At 41.4% G+C, this 23,361-nt stretch overlaps 1 protein-coding gene across 1 annotated transcript in view; it reads right to left on the reverse strand.

The window, feature by feature from the left end:
* LOC306788726 (heterogeneous nuclear ribonucleoprotein C-like) overlaps window positions 1-23,361 on the reverse strand; it is a 33,169-nt gene that overhangs the window by 7,075 nt on the left and 2,733 nt on the right. Inside the window, exons 2-3 of the mRNA XM_079284337.1 lie at window positions 21,170-21,245; window positions 1,869-1,919 (exon numbers count right to left, since the gene is read on the reverse strand). Of these exons, the coding sequence (XP_079140463.1) occupies window positions 1,869-1,919; window positions 21,170-21,245 (127 nt within the window). The remainder of the gene's footprint in view (window positions 1-1,868; window positions 1,920-21,169; window positions 21,246-23,361) is intronic.

Genomic DNA, 23,361 nt, shown 5'->3' on the forward strand with positions numbered 1-23,361 from the left:
AAGTCAACAGCATGGGGAATAATCATGCACTGTGTTAAAAACAAATTGAAAATCAGTGGTGAGTGTTCCCCCTGAGCATAGATGGAAAAATGCAGAGCAAGGCAAAACAAATGCAAAAAACAAAGAAAAGATGACAGTTGATACTCAGACCAACAGAGCATCGATATGTGCGAGAAAGGCACCAGAATGAGGTGTGTATTCTGTGTGTGTGTGTGTGTGTGTGTGTGTTATGTGACTGCCTGCTTTTATTCAGATGTGCTGAGTGGAGTGTTTATGATTGAGGCCTGGGGGCTGTAGGAAGGTCCCTGCACAATTTCAGCAGAGGACCAATAATACAGAGTTACTCTGAGTGGAGCTCATTTTAACGAACTACCTCATCGACCTAACCACTGCTATTAACTGCACAAGAGTGTGTTCTGCAGTAACATATAAAAGGTAAACGCACACTGCAAACTAACTGAGTTCATGACACGTCCCAAACAATACGCTCAGTTTTGGTGTTTTTATTGAAGGGCATTATGTAACCCTAACGGATGGTTGTTGTCAATCTGTTTTGGGAAATTGACTTTAACTTCATCTTAAGTGACCAGTTCATGTTTGGCAGTGATTTTCAATTTAATTTTAGTCTCAGCAATTCACAGATTGAAAAAAGTGCTTTTGTCAGCTATAAATGCCTGAGTTTTTGTTAGAATATCGTCAATCAAAAGTGAAGAGGTTTGGCTTTCTTCGTCTTTCAGTGAAGATTGTATTTTCTTTTGGTTCCTTCTCATGCCCTCAATTTGGTTTAAAGTGTAGACACCAGGAAATAAAAGCAGATTTTGTTTGTTTTCAGGCAGAGACTGAGAGAAATACGTTTTCTGTTTGACTTGACCAAGTGCACAACATTTTTTCCTTCACAGTCACGACACAGTGACACAGACGGAGTGGTAACAGAAATATCTCAATGCACCAATAATGTTTCAACTTAAAAATGTTGCAATATAATCGTCATTGGCTTTATTATTTTGTATGACGAACACTGATGTGAACAATGAGATCATAAGATCATTTGTATTGACAGAAAATATAGTAACCCCATGTCAATGTACTATGTAAGCTGCTAGGGCTGTCACAATATCAGATTTTCAATGTCAGACACAATTATTGTGGCCAAAATAATTCACGATAATGTTATCGCAATACATATCGATAAAAAAAAATTAAAAAAACAAAAAATAGATAAGGCTGTCAAATTCATTGTGAACTTTGTTTTGTGTTTGTTCTGTCTCTTTTTTGGCAAATGAATGACACTCAAAATACAAATGTAAGGAGGTGGAGTGAGTCTGTAACCATAACTACACAATGTGTGTTATTTATAAGAAATCAAAATTAAATTTTAAAAATGTAGTGATCTTCAATACCGGTATATTGCGCCACCTCTATGTTCTATGTGATTTAGAGCTATGAGCTGCTATAAACTCTGAATGTATTGCCTCTAAAATTCAAGGCAACATCTGTAACGTTACATGGATGCAGCTTAAGCAAACGATATACGGTAACTACGTTTGCTAAACACAGAATCATTTGAGATTCAGCTAGAGTTACGATGCTCGAATGGGATTACAAATCACAAATCCACAAGGTTGGTGTCTTTCCAGAAAGTGTGCACATGCGTGTCTGTGTGTAACAAGTGAGCTCCTGGCTGTTGAGTAGTAACAGGCAACATTGCAAGCAAAGACAGGATGACGGACGGCGGACGGCTGTGTGGCAGACAGTGACGGGATAAAGCAAGGATAAATAATCCACTTTAGCCTCTTCCTTTAGCCTCCTGTGACACGCAGACAAGCAATAAGGTGTGTGAGCCGCCATGCGTGGCTTTCTGACATTACCTGTCATTGTAGTCCTCGTGGTGGCTGTCATAGTCCAGGTCGAACTCAGATCTGCAGGAGAGGTGGAGAAAGAGACGGGGGAGGTGGTTAGTAAAGTCTTTGTCAAAACTACACCACGCGCCTTTACTGGGGCGATCACACATTTCACTTAACAAACAGCAATCTTGTTTGGTGTGTCAGTGTGTAAATGTGCGTGAGCCTCAACAGATTTATACCGTACAATCACTTCATCTGGAAAGAATGCAGTGTTCATGATCTCCAGCCAACTAGAAAAAGACACTGGATTTGTTTTGCTGCAGCATCCAGGATGGAAAATCCATAGAAATTGTCTTGTGTGCCAACTGTACCACCACTGAACATCTCATCTCATGTGCGCGCTTGGTGAGGTGAGGCAAGCAGTGGGGCAGGTGAGTGATGTAACAGGAGAGAACCGAAGTGGGCTGGAAGCTGGAGTGAACCTGTATTAGCAGACCAGAGGAAGTGGAGGACAGAAAAGTGACACTAAGCCGGAGCGAGATCACATTCTGGTGTGACAGACCTCAGCATTCCTCCCTAATCCGCACACAGAGTCCCTAATAATCCCTCCATGTTTCTCTCCCTCCCTCTGTCTCTCTCACTCAATCACCCCCTCAATCCGTCTTTTCCATTCTTTCATTTCATACTTTCTCTTTGTTTGAACTGACTTCACTCTTTCCATTTCTCTTTCAATCAGTCTTGCACTGTGATTCAATTCAAGAGCTTGACTTGCAAGAGAAGTCATGATGCGCATTGTAAAAACAAGCACATTTAAGATACAAATGGAAATGTCTGCATACTGTTACTGCATTGAAGATTGTTCAATCAGTGCATCATAATGACTTAAACCCAGGCAGCAACCTCCGGGTCTGAAAAGTGATGCCAATGCAGAAGTGCCTTAAACTTGCCTTAAACTTGCATTATCTCTACTGCGGCTATCATCTATCATCAGGGGGCGACTCCTCTGGTTGCAAAAACAAGTCTGATTGCATGGAATGATAAAATGACCCTTCTCACTAAATGTATTACCTTCAAGACTGTAAACATGAGTTTATGGTCTCAATCGCTAGTTTCAAGTCTTTTTCAATACAGCATGATGTTCATTTGGTCAATGATGGTCCCGTTTAAAGTAAAATAGACGGTAAGTGTACTTTAGTGCGTGGCTACCTTGTGACTGACAGGTCGCTACCACGGCATTGTCCGGTCTGAGAGTTGTCCATGTTTTATACACAACTTGATACAACTTGAATCCTTTACAGTGTGTTTTCAGTTCAAAGAAGTTAATTGGAACCATTTTGGCTGCCTAAATATGTCTTATTCAGCATTCAAAACGGCAGTCCACAAACCAATGGGTGTCCACTTCGTTATATAGACTACCGGTACTCTTAAACCTGCACCAGCTAACCTTTTGGCCACTTGGGAGAAGTGGAAACAAGTTGTGAACTCAACATTGATATATTATCAACTTTTAAGTTGATATGGTGAAGTGGTTACTAACACATCCAGCAGTTATGGAACATCATTATCGTGTATTTGCAGTAGAGTTTCTGTCAGTCTAACACTTGCTCCGTTTAGCTACATTTTGGTCTCTACCAAATCCTGAGGGAAGTATTTGGCTCTTGAGCTGCTAAATTCTGCACTCGTTTCACCAGCTAGTCGGTAGCTGCGTCTGCGTGGAGTTAGGCAGGTATTGTGCAGTGCATCTTTAGAGTTTTTTTTGCTGAAAACAGCTGTTGAGAGTGGAACCAAGAACCAAGACAGCAAAGCTGTGGGCCAGAAAATCAAAACAATGAGCTGAAAGACAATAAATGCTCCATAGAGCTGAGGGGAAGTTAGTCACGAAGAGCGAGCCTTTTCAAATACAAGTCTTTGGATCCATTGTTAAAATATAGTGTTTTAGACGCTCTAGAGTAGAGTAAGCAAAAACTGTGCATTTAAAGACAAAGTACAACACTCTAATTGTGTAATTTGATCTCTGACACATTTTAAAATGACTTGTTACCATATATTCACATCCAAGTGACAACCCATGTTCAGACAATGTATTGGTAAAAATTTTTTTGGTGATTTTTGTTCTACATATTTTGGGAAAATAACACACCCAAAGTCCTTGCCATCTGCTTATCTGTCACTGAGGGAGCCAGTGATTCTCCTGGTTGTCGTCATGCTGCTCATCTCAAAGAAGAGATGTTCTTTTTGTATGTCAGGATAAACAGCAGGGGACTAAACCAAATACTTCTCCACATTCAGAATTACACACACATACAAATATACACAGACAAACATCACCGGGCTGTGAGGTGCTGTGAGTGTGCTTGTGTGTGGGTCTCTGGATCTGAAGTGTTGACTTATTTTGGAGTGGACCGTAATCACGTCTCCTCCAGCGTTGCTCTCACGGGCTCTATTCTGTCTCATACCAGCTGGTTTTCAGAGCTCAGGAGGCAGGAAACCACAAAATAATTCAGTGCTCATGTCTGAGCTGCACACTTGCCAAAAAATGCAAAAATGCAAAAATGCAAAAATGCAAAAATGCAAAGCGCAATTTTAAATCTAATTTAAAGACTGCCCTCTGGTATCCTATTTGGAATGAAGGAGGTCTACATAATGTATTAGCTCATTTTGTGTCTTGTTTCTTATGCATTTTGGGACACAAAAGTAAAAAGGGTATTTCTAGTGAGCTGTCCTTTTACAATACAGTAATCCTTCATCCTGTACCACTGAAGGACACAGAGAGGCAGAAGGACAAGAAAATAAGGACTCCCGTGTCCTCTGCTGAGCTGAGCATTCTGCTCTCCAAGTGAATTCAGCCAGAAGAGATAGAAAATAACTGCTATTCACCGAAATCCTCACTGAGGGGGAAATAAGCTGCTGCTCGTTCTCCGTTTATTTTTCTCGCATTGGCGTTCACTGGTTTACCTCCGTCATTGTACATTGTGTCAGTTTGTGTAGTGCTCTGCGGCAAACAGGGTGATTATCATTTGTCCTTCCTTTTAAATAACCGTTCGTTTTATTTATTTTTTTACTTTGTATTTTTCTTGTCGTTGTTATTTCATGCATTACACTGCATATTTTTAGAAAATATATTTTCATATCTAAATTCTACTTAACTCTTTGTTATTGTTGGTCATTCTATTACTTTATCATAATCACTTGAAATGTAGTAAATAACAATTGATAACAATACATTCTTACACATTTATTATTGAATCCTTTATTTAACCAGAAGGGTCCCATTGAGATACAATATCTCTTCTGCTATGACAATGACAACATCATCATGTTATTATTAACTGCTGAATGTTGAATCATACATTTTCTTTATTAATTTGGTCAACCGGTATTTTCATATTAATTAGCGAAGCTAAATCTGTGTCAGGTTAGCGCAACCCATTTTGACTGTAATTACATCCAAAGTGAACAGCCGAATGACTGGGTCACTGTGTGTGTGTGTGTGTGTGTGTGTGTGTGTGTGTGTGTGTGTGTGTGTGTGTGTGTGTGAGGGGGGGGGGTAGAGAGAGAAGAGAGATAGAGAGAGGCAGATGGACAGCAGGGTCACTGAAGGCTAATTAATTTCTTTTCATAATTTCTCAAGTGCCAAAGCAATCCATTAGACATGGCTAGCTATAAATCATCTCAGCCTCAGCGTGCCTGTGTGTGTGTGTGTGTGTGCATTAGCCAAAGACGGGTTGCTTTTTGTGTGAACAAAGCAGCCCAGAGATTTCCTCCAACACGCACACTCAACACCCGCTGTAGGCAGAAATCCATCAGTTTCACTCCAGCTGAATCTATGGCAGAATCTCGAAGGTGTGTGTGTCTGTGTGTGTGTGTGTGTGTGTGTGTGTGTGTGTGTGTGTGTGTGTGTGTGTGTGATGAATTATTCGAGATTTAGTTCAATTGGCTTAGAGCCTTGACAGATGCAATTTAAATCTTGCTGACAATGCATCAAAGTGACATTTTATGTGAGATTCTTGTTTTCTCGACTGTGGTGACATCTTTGGTGATAAATATTCACTCTAGTCTTTTCTCCTGCACTTCTTTTACAATCAATTCACAGCACTGTTAACAGTTCTTTGTGCAGTTATCAGAATGAACAGTTTAAATAAGTTGATACAATATATCAATATATACAAGTTGTGGTACAAATAACGGCAGAATTTCAGTTCTTGTCTGAAAGTAACCCCGTCTCCAGAGATAGAAAAAATAATATATGAACATGCCAGAAACGTGCCATCGCCACTGATACGGTTGTCTCAACACGATACGATTAATATGTATGCACAGTATTAAACAGACTTGCAGTTGGGCATTACAAAGCAGCAACTGACCTGGGCCCAACCTGAACAAGTCACTGAGTATACATATTGCACCTTAAAAATAGCAAAAGTTCTAGTGAACAGCCACACCAGGATTAGTCTTTAGTACCTAGAGAGAGAGACAAAGAGACAAAGAGACAGGGGATGACATGCAGCAAAGGGACCTGGGCCGGACTAGAACTTGTGCCGCTGCAGTAAGGACTCAGTCTGAATGGTTTGCCATCTATCCGGTGAGCTATGGGCGCCCCAGTAAATGCCTTTTTTCTTTTGCTGTAGCTAAGCATTTCCTTTTTCACATAAATGATGTTCCTACATGACTGCAAGAAATCAGGTGTGCACGGACACGCACAAAATGGAAGAACAATTTGATATCATTGTACAGTATAAAGATTTGTATCGCACACTTGTCGGAATTGAAGAAATGAGTTCCGGTTACTTAATTTCCCTCTGTCCGGCTCCTGAAAATGTGATGGTCATTGAGTTACATTTCAATTCATAATTAGGTGAAGGTCAGGCATGACTGTGCTCCGTTGAAACTACGGATTTAAAACGGGACAGAATGCAGCTTTAGTTAAAAAAATGATTGGAGCCAATACTTGAAGATTACTGAGAATGCTCTTAAAATAACAGAGGGGATGTGCTGTTGCTGATTATTCCTGTGTGCTATCAGTAGAGGTCTTTCCTAAATCAATTCTGCAAGGCTCTTGAAGCAGCAACTATATTGTAGCAGGTGACAGAGTCTAATCATTTATAATTATCTATTCAAATAGAGGCACCTTGTACCTCTCTCATTGGAGCACTACAGGGGTTAAATGTGTACGGAAGCCTCCCAGCATGCTTTGTAGAACATGATTAATGACGATGAGTCTCATGTCATGTGTGTGCCTCCATTTTAAAAAGTGTTAATGTGCTCCTCATTGTGTTCCATAATATATCCATTGTTTTCACATCTCATCTGTTACACAATTAGTCATATGAGCAAATGCAGTCAGATTAGAGTGATGCTGTGTGACAGATGGTGACATTCTCAATGTGAACACAAAGGTGGGTTTATTGCTGAGCTTATGGTGTGTCTGTTGCTAACAATAAAGCTGCAGTTGAAGCTTAAATCTGCCGCTAACTTCTTCCAACTTGTGAACCGCAGCTCATCATGTTACTGTATTACTAACGGTGCAAAGTAAGGACGGTTGCCAGAAACAATGCCATGAAATGGAGCGAGAAAGACCAGACCTTGCAGGCGACACGCTTCCTTCTCTTTTATTTCTTCTTATAACCCGTTTGACTTTTTCACACAAATCAACAAACTTGGTTCAGTCACGCTTTTTTTTTCTGTTCAGAAATATTTCTAGGATGAGACATATTCCCTTCAGTCTGATCATGCTTATATTATTCCTGCATTCAATATATTTTTGGTATCTGTAACAAGCCTGCCTGCCTTGCTTTGTGCTTAATGGTTTTAACAATGAAACACTTTACAATTTGCATTGAGAAGCACGATATAAATACATCTTTATTACTGACTTAATTCAGTTCAGCCCAAATACTTCAAAATGTATTTTCTTTTGCTTATATAGGAGCAACAGAATCCTGCATCACTGGTCACAACACTCAGATTAAGGTTTAGCGCTGAAACCTTGTGAATATGATCCAATAGCAAACTTTAAATGTGTGCAGGAACCTACCCTGTTCTCATTTGAAAAACATGAAGTGATATGTCTCAAGCTTTGACCAAGTGTGTGACCGAAAGATTTAAAAAGAAACCGTGTTTTTGCATTAAGACAAGAGTGCAGATGGTTTGACCTTTTGTCATTGCACATTTTTTACTTGTGGCGATTTGCTTTGGTAATATTTGTTCATGCAGCAAACACAGGTATATATATAGTCAGCAGGTGGATAAAAGAGAGAAATTGTAATGGGTTAGAAAGTCGAAAGAATTATGAGGATTTGGTGTCGGGTCACGAAATCACAGAATAAGAGACAAAGACCCTTGCTGGCTATGAGCGTTTCCTTGTTCCCTCCAAGTTTAACTTCCACTTAAAGTTACAGCAGTGACTCCCACAGCTCCATATCTCATGAGGCCAAAGAAAGGTTGTTATATTACTCATGGCAAAGTGAAGTGCAGTGAGACATGATGAAAATCCAGCTGATGAAACCTTAGGACAGGCAGGCTGCTTGACTGAAGAGTACAATTTGTGTTGAGAGCAGCTATCAGTGACTCTTTTCCATTCATAAACCACAGTATGTTTCCGTAGACATCACAAATTCAACACACAGCCAATCAGAAGAGGCAAGAAAAACATCAGTGGTTTCTTGTCCGTCGCGAGCAAAAAAGGAAATTCTTGTTACATGTTGTTATAACCACATATGCCATCATGTCGGCAGAGGGAGGAAGTTGGCGTGGATGGATGTGTGTTGGATTACTTTAACCATGACCGCAGTTCTTCCCAACACTTAAGTGGTTATTAATCATCACATTGGCAAATACATTTTTTGCTGTTGTTGGTTTGTAACAGTTTTGGAAGGCACTGAGAAAAAAATGTCATCTTGTCAATAGTGGCATCAGATTAGAAAACACTTTTGTCATTTAATCTGAAAAACTGCATTTTCCCGACAACATTTCCCCACATTCCCGTAAAATGTGAAAACAACTAACCAAGCAGAACAATGGAGAGACAACACATTGGAATACAGCCCACATCCACACAGCGAGACAGACATCAGCATGCAGTCAAGAAGAAATTCGATTACTGTGCGTAAAAACACAGCAGTGGGATTTTTCTTCTTGGCCTGTCAAAAAATGAGAAAACTACATTTGTGTTCATGGATCGACAATGAGGGGAGAGACAGAGAAAGAGAGAAAGAGATACTATGGGATGTTAAGGGTGAGTATGATCAAGATGAGAGCAGAGAAGCTTTGATGGGGGAGGAGGGGAAGATGAAGGGAGTGCTGGCAGCTCCCTCTCTCTCTCTCTCTGTCTGAAGGACAGACAGAACTAATCTATTCACTCTTTCCCTCTCATTTAATCACTGTCGCTGCTATTCCCTCCATTTTACTCACATTTTTTACTTTTTTGTAAAATGCACGAGATTGTAAAATTCAGAGTTGCCTGCTTTCAACACACATGCATATAAGCACTGTCAAACAGATGATTACAATAACAAAACCGAATAATATATTTGATTGTTTCATATCAATTATATGTCATTTGCATGCAGCATACTTACACCTATTCTTTCTGGTTGGGGTTTTGCACACACAAAGACATACTGTCAATCATATCTGTGTGGGAGACCTTCTATGTCTACACTGTGACACTACATACTGCTCGTCCTGAGGTCCAACTTAAACATGTAGCGATCACACACTCTGCTGCTTTAATCAATGATGTGTGCAGGACAGTAGCCGGTCAATAACACATTACCATGTAATCTGCTCCTTGACATTCATTACTGCTTGGCCCACTGGTCTGCATCATTTGGATGTACTGTATGTACTGTGAAATGGTGATGTACAGCTACAGCCCGGAACATGAGAGGTACTAGAGTAATGCCAACTCCAGGAGCTCATATTCATATCCTACATGCATCAAGGTTAAATTATAGCCCGGGAGAAATGTGTTCAGTCGGAGCAGTCGAGGTAGATAGATAAGGGTTATGTTTCAGATTGCACTCATCCTTCCTCACTTTAGTTTAAGTAGCCCTGAATGGCTGACAGCCCTTTAGATTTGATTGCAGCCACATCAGTAAGAGGAGCAGAAGAGAAGTGCATTGCCAGAGAGGAGCTGGGGAGTGCTGCTGCATCAATAAGGCATTGAACAGGGGCCGGGACTACAGCTGGAGCTTAACAGGCAGTACCTATCAGACAAAAGACATGCATCAGGAGACTCAATAAAGAGTGTCCCAAAGGAGAATGATCTTTTCTTTCTTTGGTCCATTTGTCCATCACAATGCATCCTTCTTGTCCCCTCAGAGGTGAACTCATCATTGATAAACTAACATTCAAATGGTCGGAGGAGGCAGAGCCAACTTGCCAAAGCTCTTAAACAAGAGTGGATAAAGTGGGTAGGACAGGGAGGGTGAGAAAGGGTGGAGTGGCGCGTTTGTTAAAGACACAAGGAGGATGGGGACAGAGAGCGGGATGAGTCAGATTCCCCTACAGCTGTCGGGGTGTGGACATTCCTGACTGATGCAGCCAGCTTGTAGGATCAGCCATGGAAGAGACAAGGCAGGGTGTAGCATGGTGTGGTTACTGTTTGATTCGCCAAAGAATGTCAGAGTTGGAAATAATGAGAGAGACTCGTGAATCAGCCTGTGTTTTTAGCATCATTACCAGCAAACTGTGATGGAAAACTGACTATTTGACAAAACCGAGTCACACAAGACAGCGTTTTTAAATGATTTCCCATCAGGATCGAAGACAGTGTCTTTACAGTCTCTAACCATTCAACTTTAATGTCACGATTTGCCAGCTCTGCAACACTAAACACATAAAATAAAGTTAACAGAGAGAGGAAAAACAGTGACGCTGCAGATACAGTATGGAGGAGAGGGGCTCACTGTTTGACCCTGGACTGTCTAAACAAAAGATTATAATCTGCCTTTCAAATCAGGCGGATTTACAGGTGTTTATTGTGAAAGCCCAAAGCGCTTTAATATGAATTACTCATTTAGCACTCCTGCAGGACAGGATATGAACACATGAATAATACTATACATGTTTTGCAGTCACAATGAAAACACTTCATATAATCCAGTCTGATCAGGTGCTACATTTGGCCTCGGATACAGGAATACAAAGTAAGTCTAAAAATAATATCACAGAGCCAAAAACTGCAACTATAAATCACTAGAACATGCAGTATCATCTGTGTCTCTGTGGGTGCTGCAGTGATTCCTGTTCGAGTGTGTACAGTATGTGGGTGTAGGTATGTATGCGCACTATAAATATGTGCATATGTAGATAAATGTGGGTTTAGCTCGATGTGCTACAGAAACACGCACCCCTCAGTAGCGTCAACAATGTGGCCGAATCCTCCTGGAGGCAGAGTGTTTGGAGTGGGATAAGAGCAATGCTGCTGCATGACTTGAGACCGTCTGCACACAACTCAACACGCAAACGCTGCTACTTTATTTGTATTTTTTACCAACTTTGAAAATGTCCTTTTGAAATAAAGCTTGTTGTTGTAGCTCATGAGGGAGTGAAAGGTAGCTGTCCTCTGCCTGTTGGTGATGCAGTGCATTAACTTCTTCGTATATGAATATGCAGTGGCGGCTGGTGGATTTTTTTTTGGGTGGGGCCATCCAATCAATTTCAGCAAATAGTATAATTCAATGCAAAAATAAAAAATAAAAAGGTATCAAAAACGCATTAGTACTTTGCAGTTACATTGTTATCATTTATTCCAACACTGACATAATAAGGACATCTTATTCATACACTTCAGTATATTAATATATATATATCATATAATAATAATATTCAGTATAATATGATATATATATACCATATAATCATAAATATACAATATAAATATCATGAATATATTATAATAAAATATAAATATCATATATAGTCAAATAGAATAAGTATATTTTAAGATGCCCCTATGAACCTTGTTTGTTGGAGAAACACCCAATCAGTGCGGTGAGGAAACCTGCATGTTTTTATGACAGTTATTTGTAAAGGAACTTTGCTCTTCTGAGTGGCAAACCGCTCAATGACCTTCTTATTGAAGTCAGGCATGTCCCTGACAAGTTCCTTCTCCATGGAGAGCATAGCCAGAGCATTAAAACGCATTTTAACGTACGTTACCGTTGGCATCGAGTGGGTAGAAATGTCCGTCGTCTCGTCTGCTTGTATGGCGATAAAATCAGCGTTCTTTACTTCCTCCAGAATGTAATCCCTTACAACCGACAGCATGCAGTCCAACAGCTCATTTTGTACAGTCTTCGACGTCCCTTTAAAAACGCTGGCTGTCTCCAGGTGCTCCTCCAGCACACCGTCGAGGGACGCAACAACATCCACCAGTCCGTTGAACACGCCAGGGTTGTCCGAGGAGTCAGTCTCGTCATGCCCACGCAAAGCCAACTCAAAAGCCCCACAAAACTTGACACAATCAATTATTTTTTGATAAAATGTGCCGGTTTTTATCCACCTCCTCGTTGTGTTTCTTTACCGCAAGCCGGTGACCGTCGTCCAGCTGGGTAGCGAGAACACGCGAGATGAGAACTAGACACGGGCACTCCGGGAGAAAAAGACTTCCGGGAGGATCTGGCCCTCCCGGAAGTCTTTTTTAGGGCGCTGATTGGCTAAATTGTAAGTCACTCATTTATTTCTTTAATCAGTGATTGGCTAAGCTGCTTATTAGACCCGTCTTCCTTGGGTCAAATCGATCTGGCCCCAGCACGTGCACGCGCAGCAGAGACGTGCACGGGGACAGCTGAGAGGTGCATAGCGGAGAGGACAAGCAGGGAAAAGCATTTATTTTGCGCAGATATCCTATTTTACAAATATTACTGGGTATATTACATAGCTCAAAAACACAACTATTGACAATTTGTATAATTTATTAATATTATAAAAAAAAAAAAATATTTATAATATTAAAAATATATATATATTTTTTCGTGGCCCTCTATTGGCCGACCGCCACTGTGAATATGTGTGGCTTCTCTCCGGGAGGGCAAAAACTGCTTTTGCTCACTAACATTCATCAAAAGTTCAGGGTCTCGCTGGGAGCAGTAATTAGACATTTCAGAGTTCAGGTTATTTCGTGCTAATTAGCAGCATTACACAGCAGTAAGGTGACAAGTGACATTCAGGGCCTCTCACGGAGAGACCCCTCTCCTCCACCCATTAACCGTAAAAGCTTAAGGAGCACAGATATCGAGACACTTCCTCTAACAGGGCCGACTACCCCCGTCAGAACCAACTTAGAGTACGAAGTTAAAAGGTTAGCCGAGGCTGCCTGGAGTAGTTAATCCTTTCAGTCTTTTCAACTCTGTCAAGCCCCTGCATCGTTTTCATGTCCTGAACTATGCTGTTGTCCTGAAATCATCGAAGAATTAAAAGCTAAAAGTCACTTCAGCTCAACTGCATGAAGGGCAAAGCAGCGTGGTAACACCGGGCACAAATTAACGTCTTTGCTCGCTACCAAAAGGAAAGTAAAAAAGACAAAACACCAAAGCTCTAAGTGTGTGTGTGTGTGTGTGTGTATGTGTGCGTGTTTGAGTAGCCGTCGCTAGTTAGACGTTGTCATCCAGCCACCAAGCAAACTAATCCAGTTCTCTCCTCGGACAACAAGAGAGGATCTGAACATTTAGGGGATATCTAGGGCAAATAATAAGCTGCCATTCAAAAAGGTTTTAACTGTGATCGACATGACTGACATTTGCAGAGTCAACCTCAGACGGCAGTCTGCGATCCTCACTGGATAACACTTAAACCTCAGCTGACATTAGCTGCGTGAAGTCAACAACCTCCCTGTATCTGCTTCACTTTTGTCAAGATAGAGATCGAAAAAGGCAAAGAAATCGAAAGTGAAGAGACAGGGATGTGTTAAAAGAGGGAGACAAGTGTACTAATTGTACATGTTTGTACTTAGACAAAGACTTAGTCTGGTACTGCAGATTGAGCCATTAGAAGTTTAAAGAGATCCAGTAGTCAAGCAGAACTGGACAGAATCAATGCAGCAGCACAAATAGATCCAGGACTGATTGATGGCATTGTTGGATTTGTATGCAATTTTTGCAATAATGTGATTTAGCATTGCACTCCTATAACCTAACTGGCTGCACAATGGATAGTTTTTTAAAAGTCTAAAAACAATGCATTGTCTTCCTTGTCAAAACCTGATGCACACTACAATTATATATACCGTATATATATTTTTTAAAGCACACATTTTGGCCTATCACTGCAGGAAAATCACAGGTGTCACTCATAACTCATGGCTCAACAATGGCTCCGTTCTATTCAACTGTCCCAGTAAGCCATGACAGTGCTGAGCTGCTAGAATTTAGTCAACAGCAGGAGGTCACCGAAATGATAGAACACCAGGATGTGAGTGTGGTGTTTGAAGGGCATTTGTCAAATAAAAGGTCTGGCTTGTTTTTGCTGTTGCATTCATCAGCATAAATGTGTGCTTGTGCACTGGGCACTGTGGCGGAGAAAGACATGGCCACAACAGGGTGTCCTCTTAATGATCTGTCTTTAAGTCTTTGTGTCGTGGCAGGTGATTGTGCAGAGTTGCTGGTTTCCCCGTCCTTTGGGATGTTTTTTTTGCCAAACATCCTGTAAGAACCCATTCGTATTACATTATATAAATGCTGATAAATGCAAGTTTCTCGAGAGCGATTCTCTTTATTTGGTATTGTGAGTGCATGCATACATGTATGTGCCATGAGGGTCACTGGGTTCACTGATATTCTGTTGTACCTCTTGTACTTACACAATCACACTTTTTTATATACTCACACACTCTGCTAACCCCCATTACCCCTCTGTGCTGACAGAGAGCTTTTACAGTCCGGGACAAGAAAAGGCTCTCCTGCTGCCTCCCAATCGCTGACAAAGATACCCCTCCCCTCCTCGCTCTTTTTCACTTCACTCCCTCAGTCTCTTATTACCTGTATCTCTTCCCTCGCCAGAGCACAGCAATACCCATTAAGCGAAATAAGCACTTGCTTAGGGCCCCCATGAAAAGTTTTTTTTTTTTTTTAATGAACAAAAGACAAAGTGATAAAAATGTAACTTCTAAAAACTGACATTTGTTGCCATTTTTGCTAAAAATAAATTGAGAAAAACAATACAAAGCAAAATACATGCCTAAGGTAGGCAGAAAGTCATTTCCTGTCCCCTTAAAAATAAATACTCAAAATGAATGAACAAGACAAGAACGAAAGTCAACATTAACTGGGACACGTTTGCAAGCTATTCTTTGACAGCTTGTTAAGTTGAATAAATTACACTTAAAGGTCGGTTAAAGAAAGTGGTACGATTCAACATTTTCTTTTCTTGAGCAATTTCATGTTAACATGTTATTCAAACAGTGCACGTTTGTCTTTCTTTCTCATTTGATCATTGTAACAGATTATGCACATATGGTTGCCTTGTGCATCGTATCTCTTTGGTCGTGTCATATCCTTTCTACATTCGAGCATCTTAGACATGAAGACAGCTGAGATTTAGCTCTTTCCAACAAAATCATAGGGTTGGGGGGGGGGGGGGGGTAATCGACAAATACTGTATTTATTGTTGTGTATTTAAAGATTGTGTTGCTGGTAATAGTCTTACATTAGTCTACATGCTTATTATTCCTTACGTGTGCTTCAACTTATCTTTACAATTAGCAGGTTGGTTCAGCGATATGTAAAGAGGCAATGCGTTAGGGGGCCTCAAACCACATACTGCTAAGAGCTCCCAAAAGTCTAGGTCCTGCCCTGCCAATCGCCCTATCTCTGTGTCATTTTGCAGCTCTCACTGTCATCAAAAATGAACTTTGAGTACATTTTCTTTGTGTTCTGTTCATGGTCTGTGAAGTTATTGTCAGCTTCAATCTGGTGATCCAAGCAGAAAGAAACAGCACCCGACAATCCCTTTAAAACAGAGCATTGACAACTACACAGTAATATAACAGCACACTGGCTGCTCTAAAAGTTTCCAGACATCAGCAGCCAGTTGATGGGTACGCAAGTTCAGTGTGCTTGGGACGCTGTGGCATTTCTGGACTGGATTATCCAAGTATTTTCGGAGATACTATGTGGTGAAAGTCAATTGTTTTTATGGTTGTATTTTTCACAGGCCCTGGTGAGGCAGGTTGCTCCCCTAAGCTTACTGACTGTCTCAATGCATGCCAGTATTGATTGTCCTTCCTCTGGCCTTTCACACAGCCTTGCTGAGGACACATTAAATGCGTTATAAGCCATTATGGGCTCCAGGCCTCACATCTCACCTGTCTAACTGAAAATATTGACATATTCTGCTCTGAGAAACTTTCTATTTTTTTTGGCATAGCCTCTAGGTGTGAACTAATACCTGAGCAGTGTGTTAGTGTGTGTTTGAGTGAGCGAGAGAGAGAGAGAGAGAGAGAGCTTGTGTTGTTTATGTGTCTATGCACAGTATACCCTCTCCGTACTGTGCTGAACACTGGGGAGCATGTGTCAGTGAATGGCTGTGTTGGGTACACGCAGGGACATTGAATCTGTGTGTGCTGGTAAGTGTGTGTGTGTGTGTGTACAGGGAGCAGGCTCGTCCTCCTGCTGGCCCGGGGACTCAGAGCCCATTTCCTGTTGTGCAGTGTGATAAGTTTCCCTGTCAGATCCTCCCAGCACCACTATATTTCTGATAAGCTCCACTGCTAGTTTTCCCGACCTCTGGCACTGAGATCAATTTGAGATTGATTCAGAATGCCCTGCTGGGCCGAGCTGGAAGATCAATTTGAGATGGATTGTTCGCGCCAGGGGGCCAATGACACGCAGTGCAGTGCTCACTTGCTTTCCCTTCTTTGCTTGCTTCACCCCTCACTCTCCCTGACTGTTTCTTTCTCTCTCTGAATTTTTCTTTCCTATCTACTCCTCTCTCTTTCAGCTGTTTCATACTGTACTGTTGATGCTCTGTATTACACCCTGCATGTCTTTGGCATCAATCCTTGTTCATGCCTTCTACTCTACCTATCCCACCTGCTTCCCCTTTCTCCTCCCAGCGTTGAGTAGGCAGCAAGGATAGAGATGACTTCATTAGCAGGGGAACCAACCCCTGTAGGCTGATAAGCCTGCAGGACAGGACAGATAACTCATCTGGCTTGGTAACACAGCTAGAAATACATGGATAGAAACCAACACACACATATAGACACATACACACCCACACACACACACACACGCACAAGCTGTCTCAAAAGATGTGGCAGTGGCCCTGAAACCAGCAGATGCACTCTCCTCCATTCTCTGCACAGAGTGACCTTTTCCTCAGCAGTACATCCACCTCTTACTGCCCTGACCTTTACCTACAGTACACCCCCCTCACATCTCTCCCAGGGATGGACTGCAGACATAATGCAATGTGCAGACATAATGCAATGTGCAGACATAATGCAATGTGTAGCTTTACTGATTCTCAATACTACCATACTGCCTCTGAAAAGTCTTAAAGGAGAATGCAGGTATATTACAACCTCTGTCTTTATTACGCAGAAGGAGGTTATGTTGTCAGTTTGGTTTGTCGGTTTGGTTGTCAGCTGGGTGTTGGAAAAACAGGCCCAATTTTCATGAAACAAGGATCGTCTATGAACCTCTGACTGTTCATTCTTCTTGCCCCATGAGAACTCTTTTAGTAGCAACAAACATGGTGAGTACAATGATACCACAACCAATAAAAATGATGGCCAAGACCATAAAAATAAAGACCCAAGTTGTAATTAACCAGAATTGTATTTCTACAACATCTGCCATAAAATGAGCCTTTACGTTGTGTCACGCTGTGTATCAAACAGAACAGACATCAGGACATCATCTCCCACTGCTCCTGGCAACTGCAGACTTCATACCCTGTTGCCTCCACCTCTCCTGCTCCTGTTAGTCTCTTTGAGCCTATATGACAGATGGGCCACTGTGTTGTTTCCATCCGAACTTAAACTCCTCTGTGACCAGTCCTTCTGATAATTAAAACAGATGAGAGAATACTAAAAGAGGAGAAAGCAGACAAAAATACCAGAGAGCAGATGCTCAGTACGCTCTGCCACTTGATGTTCAGGCCAGTCCCCTCTCCACTGAGATGCAACATGGAGCAGATAATACAAGTAGCACTGTGAAGATCTGAACACAGGCCGGACATTTCTCCAGAGACCAAACAGCCACAAACTAATGATCAGTGTTCGAGAATTGAATAGAACAATCAACTAAATATAATCAGTTCATCCTTGAGTCAGAGTAAACATTTGTGCCACACTTAAAGAAATTCCCTGCATGGCGTACCTGAGGAACCGCCTTTAAGAGAATGAGAAGGATGTACGTACAACATGAAAACATGACGCTTACTGCCACAGCTGTCACCAGTGCAGAGACATTAAACAACTGCTTAACGACAGCAGTCTTTTGTCCTGGTTAACCCATACAGCTGTCATTAGATAACTGTATACACGCACATGGGCACCTCTGGGGTCCTTCCTCTGGCACCCGAGCCTCCTTATACAGGCCACACAGTACAGTTAGCTTTTGTAGTCGTGCACTGGAGCGCACAGAGGCCACGGCTGCAGCAGCAGCAGCAGCATCTGGATTGTGAAACGCTTGCCACTCTCTCTACCCCATCCCTCCTTTCACAGCTGGTACTCGCCAAGCTAGAGGGGAACTGTGACAGTCAGAAAGCAAAGACGATAAATGATGATAAAACTCTATGTTGTCAGGGTCGCTCTGGAGCAAATGGCCTGGGGGGGGGGGGGGGGGGGGAGACATATGTGAGAGTGGCAGTGGGAGCAGAGGAAGAGGAAGGAACAAAAATGTGCCACGCTATCATGAGACAAGAAATGACTTTGACTCCATCAAGACATGTAAAATTGAAAGCTTTTATTAAGTTTAACTGTTACCTTTGGGCTAAATAATCCAACTTGATAGCAATAATAAAATGCTGGCAACCCGCATGGTGTTTCAGAGCAGATTACATTGCTTTAGCGTCTTAGACATGAGCTGGAAAGTTTGTTCGCAAAGTAATCTAGGCCACAGGCAGGAGTGTTTGTTGGCCAGCTCTGTGAGAACAGTGGGAGGAGGGAGGAGACAAGGCACACTGCAGCCAGACACACAGAGCAGGATTATTGGAGCCTGGAAAGAGAGACTTTTGGCGGCTGTGTCACCACGATTTACATTTGTGACTTTAGCTGTAATGTAGTTTCTGTTTCTGGGATATGATCTTGTAGATTGGCTTGTCTTATAATTCCGCTCATTCCTAGAACTCAAAATCTATATCCTGTTGTGCTGGGAAAGGAATTTAAACACAATTAGATGCTGCCTTCCAATGAAAATGAAGGCAAAACCATTTGAATCACTTTATATGTTTGCAGCTTCACATTCGTTCACATGAATGTTCTTAGCCATGCTAGCGTCATAGCTCTGGGAATAGCAATGTCTGGCCCAATTTGGTCCAGACTGAAATAGCTCAGCAAATTTTTAATGGATTGCAACGAAATGGTGTAGAGACATTCACGATGCCCAGAGAATGAACTCAAATTACTCCCAATTTACAACCCTGTCCGGATTTAGCATCGCGGCTGGTGTTATCCCAATGCAAGACGGTCTTTAGTTTTCTATTTGAGTTTTCCTTTTTACAGTGTTTCTCAAACAACTTTTCAGAGTTTCAAAAACCTTCAAAACTTAGTTTCAATCTTGCAAAAACCTTTTTTTTTTATTAGATTTCAAAGACTGACATTATATTCACCCCCGTAAAGTACAGCCACAAAGAGCCACTAACATGGCTGGGGACTTTTAGTCCTGTTCTGTAATGTGTGTACAGGCTAGACAAGTTCTCTGGTTTAGTCGACTGAATGTGTCCATAACCCTGAAAGGGATACAGAGAGACAACTTTAAGTCTCGGTCATCTCAGGCTATATCGGAGCTGCTACCCCAGGTGTGTTCCATTTGTGGTTAGTCACTGTGTGTATACGTGTATATGTGTGTGTGTGTGTGTGTGTGTCTGTGTGTTGTATGACTAACCTCATTAATACATGGCCGCACGCTGTTGAATAACTACATGGTGGAATGGGCAAATAACGTTTGGGGGCTTAATGTTGAAGGCAGTGGAGGAGGGAGCGCAGGCAGAGATTAACGGTTTTGAAGGACATGCTTGGGACATAATGTCCCATGCTGCAATACGTATAACTCGACATGCTACGATGGAACCAGCACAGGGACACGAAATGGAGGTGCTAGGAATGAAAAAATATCCATATTCATAGTGGAGCTGAAAACACATGTCCCAGTTATGCAGAACAATTATGATATTTACTGATTTGTCTGGGGACAAACAAGTTGGCATCAACATTATTACATCTGTCAATAATAATGTCCTGTTGTTCTTTGTAAGTCAAACCAAATGATGTTTACCCGAGTTGCTTTAGTGGGAGTATCTCTCCTCTCAATATAACATTGGAAGCAGAAAGCCTTGTAAGCCTTTAAGCAATTTCATTTTTTTTTTTTAATCTGTGAAAGTGGAACTAAAAATATGTTATCAGTAACCCAATAATATATTGACATTTTTGCAGTAACAGTGTCTCCTTTCTATTTTTCCTATAATGTGATGTTTTCTAAGGGCCTTGCTTTTTTTTCCCACATCTATTGGTGAATGAAGGATGACACTGCATATGGACATCCAGTGGACATATAGGAGAAAATGCATTGTCAGAGTCAGTGGGGTAAGAGCTCTTTAGAGCACTTTCTGTGGTTTGTGCTCATTAGAAGAGATAAAGGCCTACTGAGCTGCAGCCAGGGTTGCAGTTTAAGGAGATAATTGGAGGTAAGAGTAATGAAAGACAATAGATTTAAAACTATTAAACTATGAAATAAAAGTGAATACAATTGAACATTCAAAACTATTATAACCTTAAGTCCACACACTGTTGTCTCTCCCACTGCCCTCCATTGTCTTTGCCAGCTATCGAAGCACACAGTTAATATTAGTGTGGCAGCGCGGCACTGCATTGAACTGCCAGCAATAAACAGTAATCAGCTCCAGTCATATGTGTGCACTACATCAACAGAAAGATTAAAACATTGAGGGATGGAGACAGCACCTCTGGCTAAAATCAATAGCAGCTTACATACACAGTTGGTATGAAGCTAACAACGAATAATGCGGCATTGATTGCAATGCTGAGGTGCAGCCATTGAGTTACCAAGAAAAGGTTGCAGCAAATAATAGAACGCATGATTATGTCAGTGTGTGGGGGCAGGAGTTTGTGTTTGTGTGTGTGGGGGTTATATACTCACCCATAAATGGTGTTGCTGGCCCTCTTACTCGCTGCCCTGGAGCGGCTGGACTTCAACTCTCCACTCATGCTCATGTCTGCATGGAAGAGCAACCAATTAGCCTTGTACTGATACAGTAAAGAGCATCAAAACAACACAACACAGCAGGGATGCAAAGCAAAAGGAAGAATATCCAGAGGTATATCTAACCTGCAAACCCTCTACGTTGTGTGGTCGTGTTTATCCTACAGCCTAGTTTACTCTTTATTGGAGCAAGATTAACCTAAACTGTTGCATTTGCTGTCGTCACTTGACATGATAATGACTAAAGGAGTGGCTTAGACCGACAGTGGCTGTTTTTTCACATACATCTATCAACCATCACTCTCCGTGGATTGCTTCTGCCACTCTGAGCCAGCTGTTCACCTCCATGTGTGTCTCCCGTCTGCAAGCGTACATCAGAAATCAGCTGCAGCTTTAGCATTGCGTCTCAAAAGCCAAATCCCTATCTCTCTGTCTTCGTACATCTCTCCTGCAAACAGCTCTTCAGACAATGGGCCAATTAACCACGAGCCATCTTGATTACAGGACATGCCAACAGCTCACTGCTCGTGTTGGTCGGGGCTCACCAGTGATTTTCCAAAGGTGAGCGTGAAAGAGAGAAAGAAAAGTGAGGGAGTAAAAAGAGGAGGAGAGGAGAAGCGGCCGGTGTGACATGGACAGATGGGTGGTGAATGGAGTGTGACTGGGCCAGCTGCATATACACTCACACAGTGTGACTTTCAAATGGCTGGAAGCTACAATTCATAAAGCACGGGTTTGAATGTGTAAGAATAAATGTAGACACGTGTATGTGCCTTTACCTCCCACAGCAGAGATCATTTCCTGACAATTTTTGTCAAACTGTGACCTGCTTCTGTGAAGCCAACTCTGCTGGTGAGGAACCGGCCCCCACCGCTGACACCTTAACTGTTACCTGCCTGAGCCGAGCAGGCATGCACACTACTACTGTGACTGTGTTGGTGATATTAGGAATATAGACACAAATTAAATATAAAGACATGTTTTCAATACATCAAAACACATTAAAGTGGCAAAATTTGGGTGAATAATTCTGGCATTTTAAAAGATATGGAAAACAATTTGATAACTTCGGTTTTTGAATATGATGCTCAAACAAGCAGGGCCATGAATTGTTAATTTCACAATTATTTCAGAAAGTCGTAATGCAGCGTCTAAGACCAGAAAAGGATTTACTCTGAGTGATATGATATTATTACAAATATTACTGGAAATTCCATCATGTTGCCCACTTCTACTTTCTACTTGTTATGTGCTAGTGTGTAATCTTGTCATGTAACTACATCTTCCTCCACTATGACAAAAGAGAAGAATAATTAAACACATCTTTGGAGATATACTGGACAGTTCCTCATCCACACAGATTGGGGCTGAAGTGAGTGTATTATAATGTGTTGACACTTTTACATTACACTTACATCTCATTTGTTTATAGTCCTGCTATCTATTCGTTTGTGCACTTTATTTAACATTTCACTTTATTTTATATTTTACTGTACATTTTAAAGTTTCTACTTTTTGCACTGTGTTGATTGTTGTTGATTGTTTAATGTTATGCACCACCGGTCATGCCAAATTCCTTGTATGTGCAACATACCGTGGCAATAAACGGTTCTGATTCTGATTCTGATTTTCTGTTTTGAGGTTTGTGGTCACCTTAATTTGCACAGATAGACGTTTATGGATGTTTTAAGTTAGAATGATGGCACAATGATGACTATAATGCACACGCTAGTAATGATGTCCTTTCCCTGACATGTTTTGTTGTGTTTCTGTTGTTAGCTTAAAATGACAACTTGTACGTGGAGAGCTGAGTTCCTGATTTTTGAAAGATTATTTTGTTGTTGCAGAGATATGTTTTCTCAACCCTGATGTTGGGATGCATCACAGACAATTATTGTACATTACATATCACAAATTTGCCTGTATGGTATTAGTATCATTATCATGGGCGGCGTGTCATAATAACACTGTATTGGGAGCCAATATTCACACTACAGATCAAGAACAAGCCCAAGAGACTCCAGTAGATGTAGATCATACAGAAATCAAACAGTCGTATAATAGACAGCGTTTTTGTCAAATATTAGAAAAGGGCACCAGAGGACAGATCAAGGTTAAACCTGATCAGC

This window comes from Melanostigma gelatinosum (genome assembly GCF_949748355.1).
Source record: "Melanostigma gelatinosum genome assembly, chromosome: 2".
Lineage (NCBI taxonomy): Eukaryota > Metazoa > Chordata > Actinopteri > Perciformes > Zoarcidae > Melanostigma > Melanostigma gelatinosum.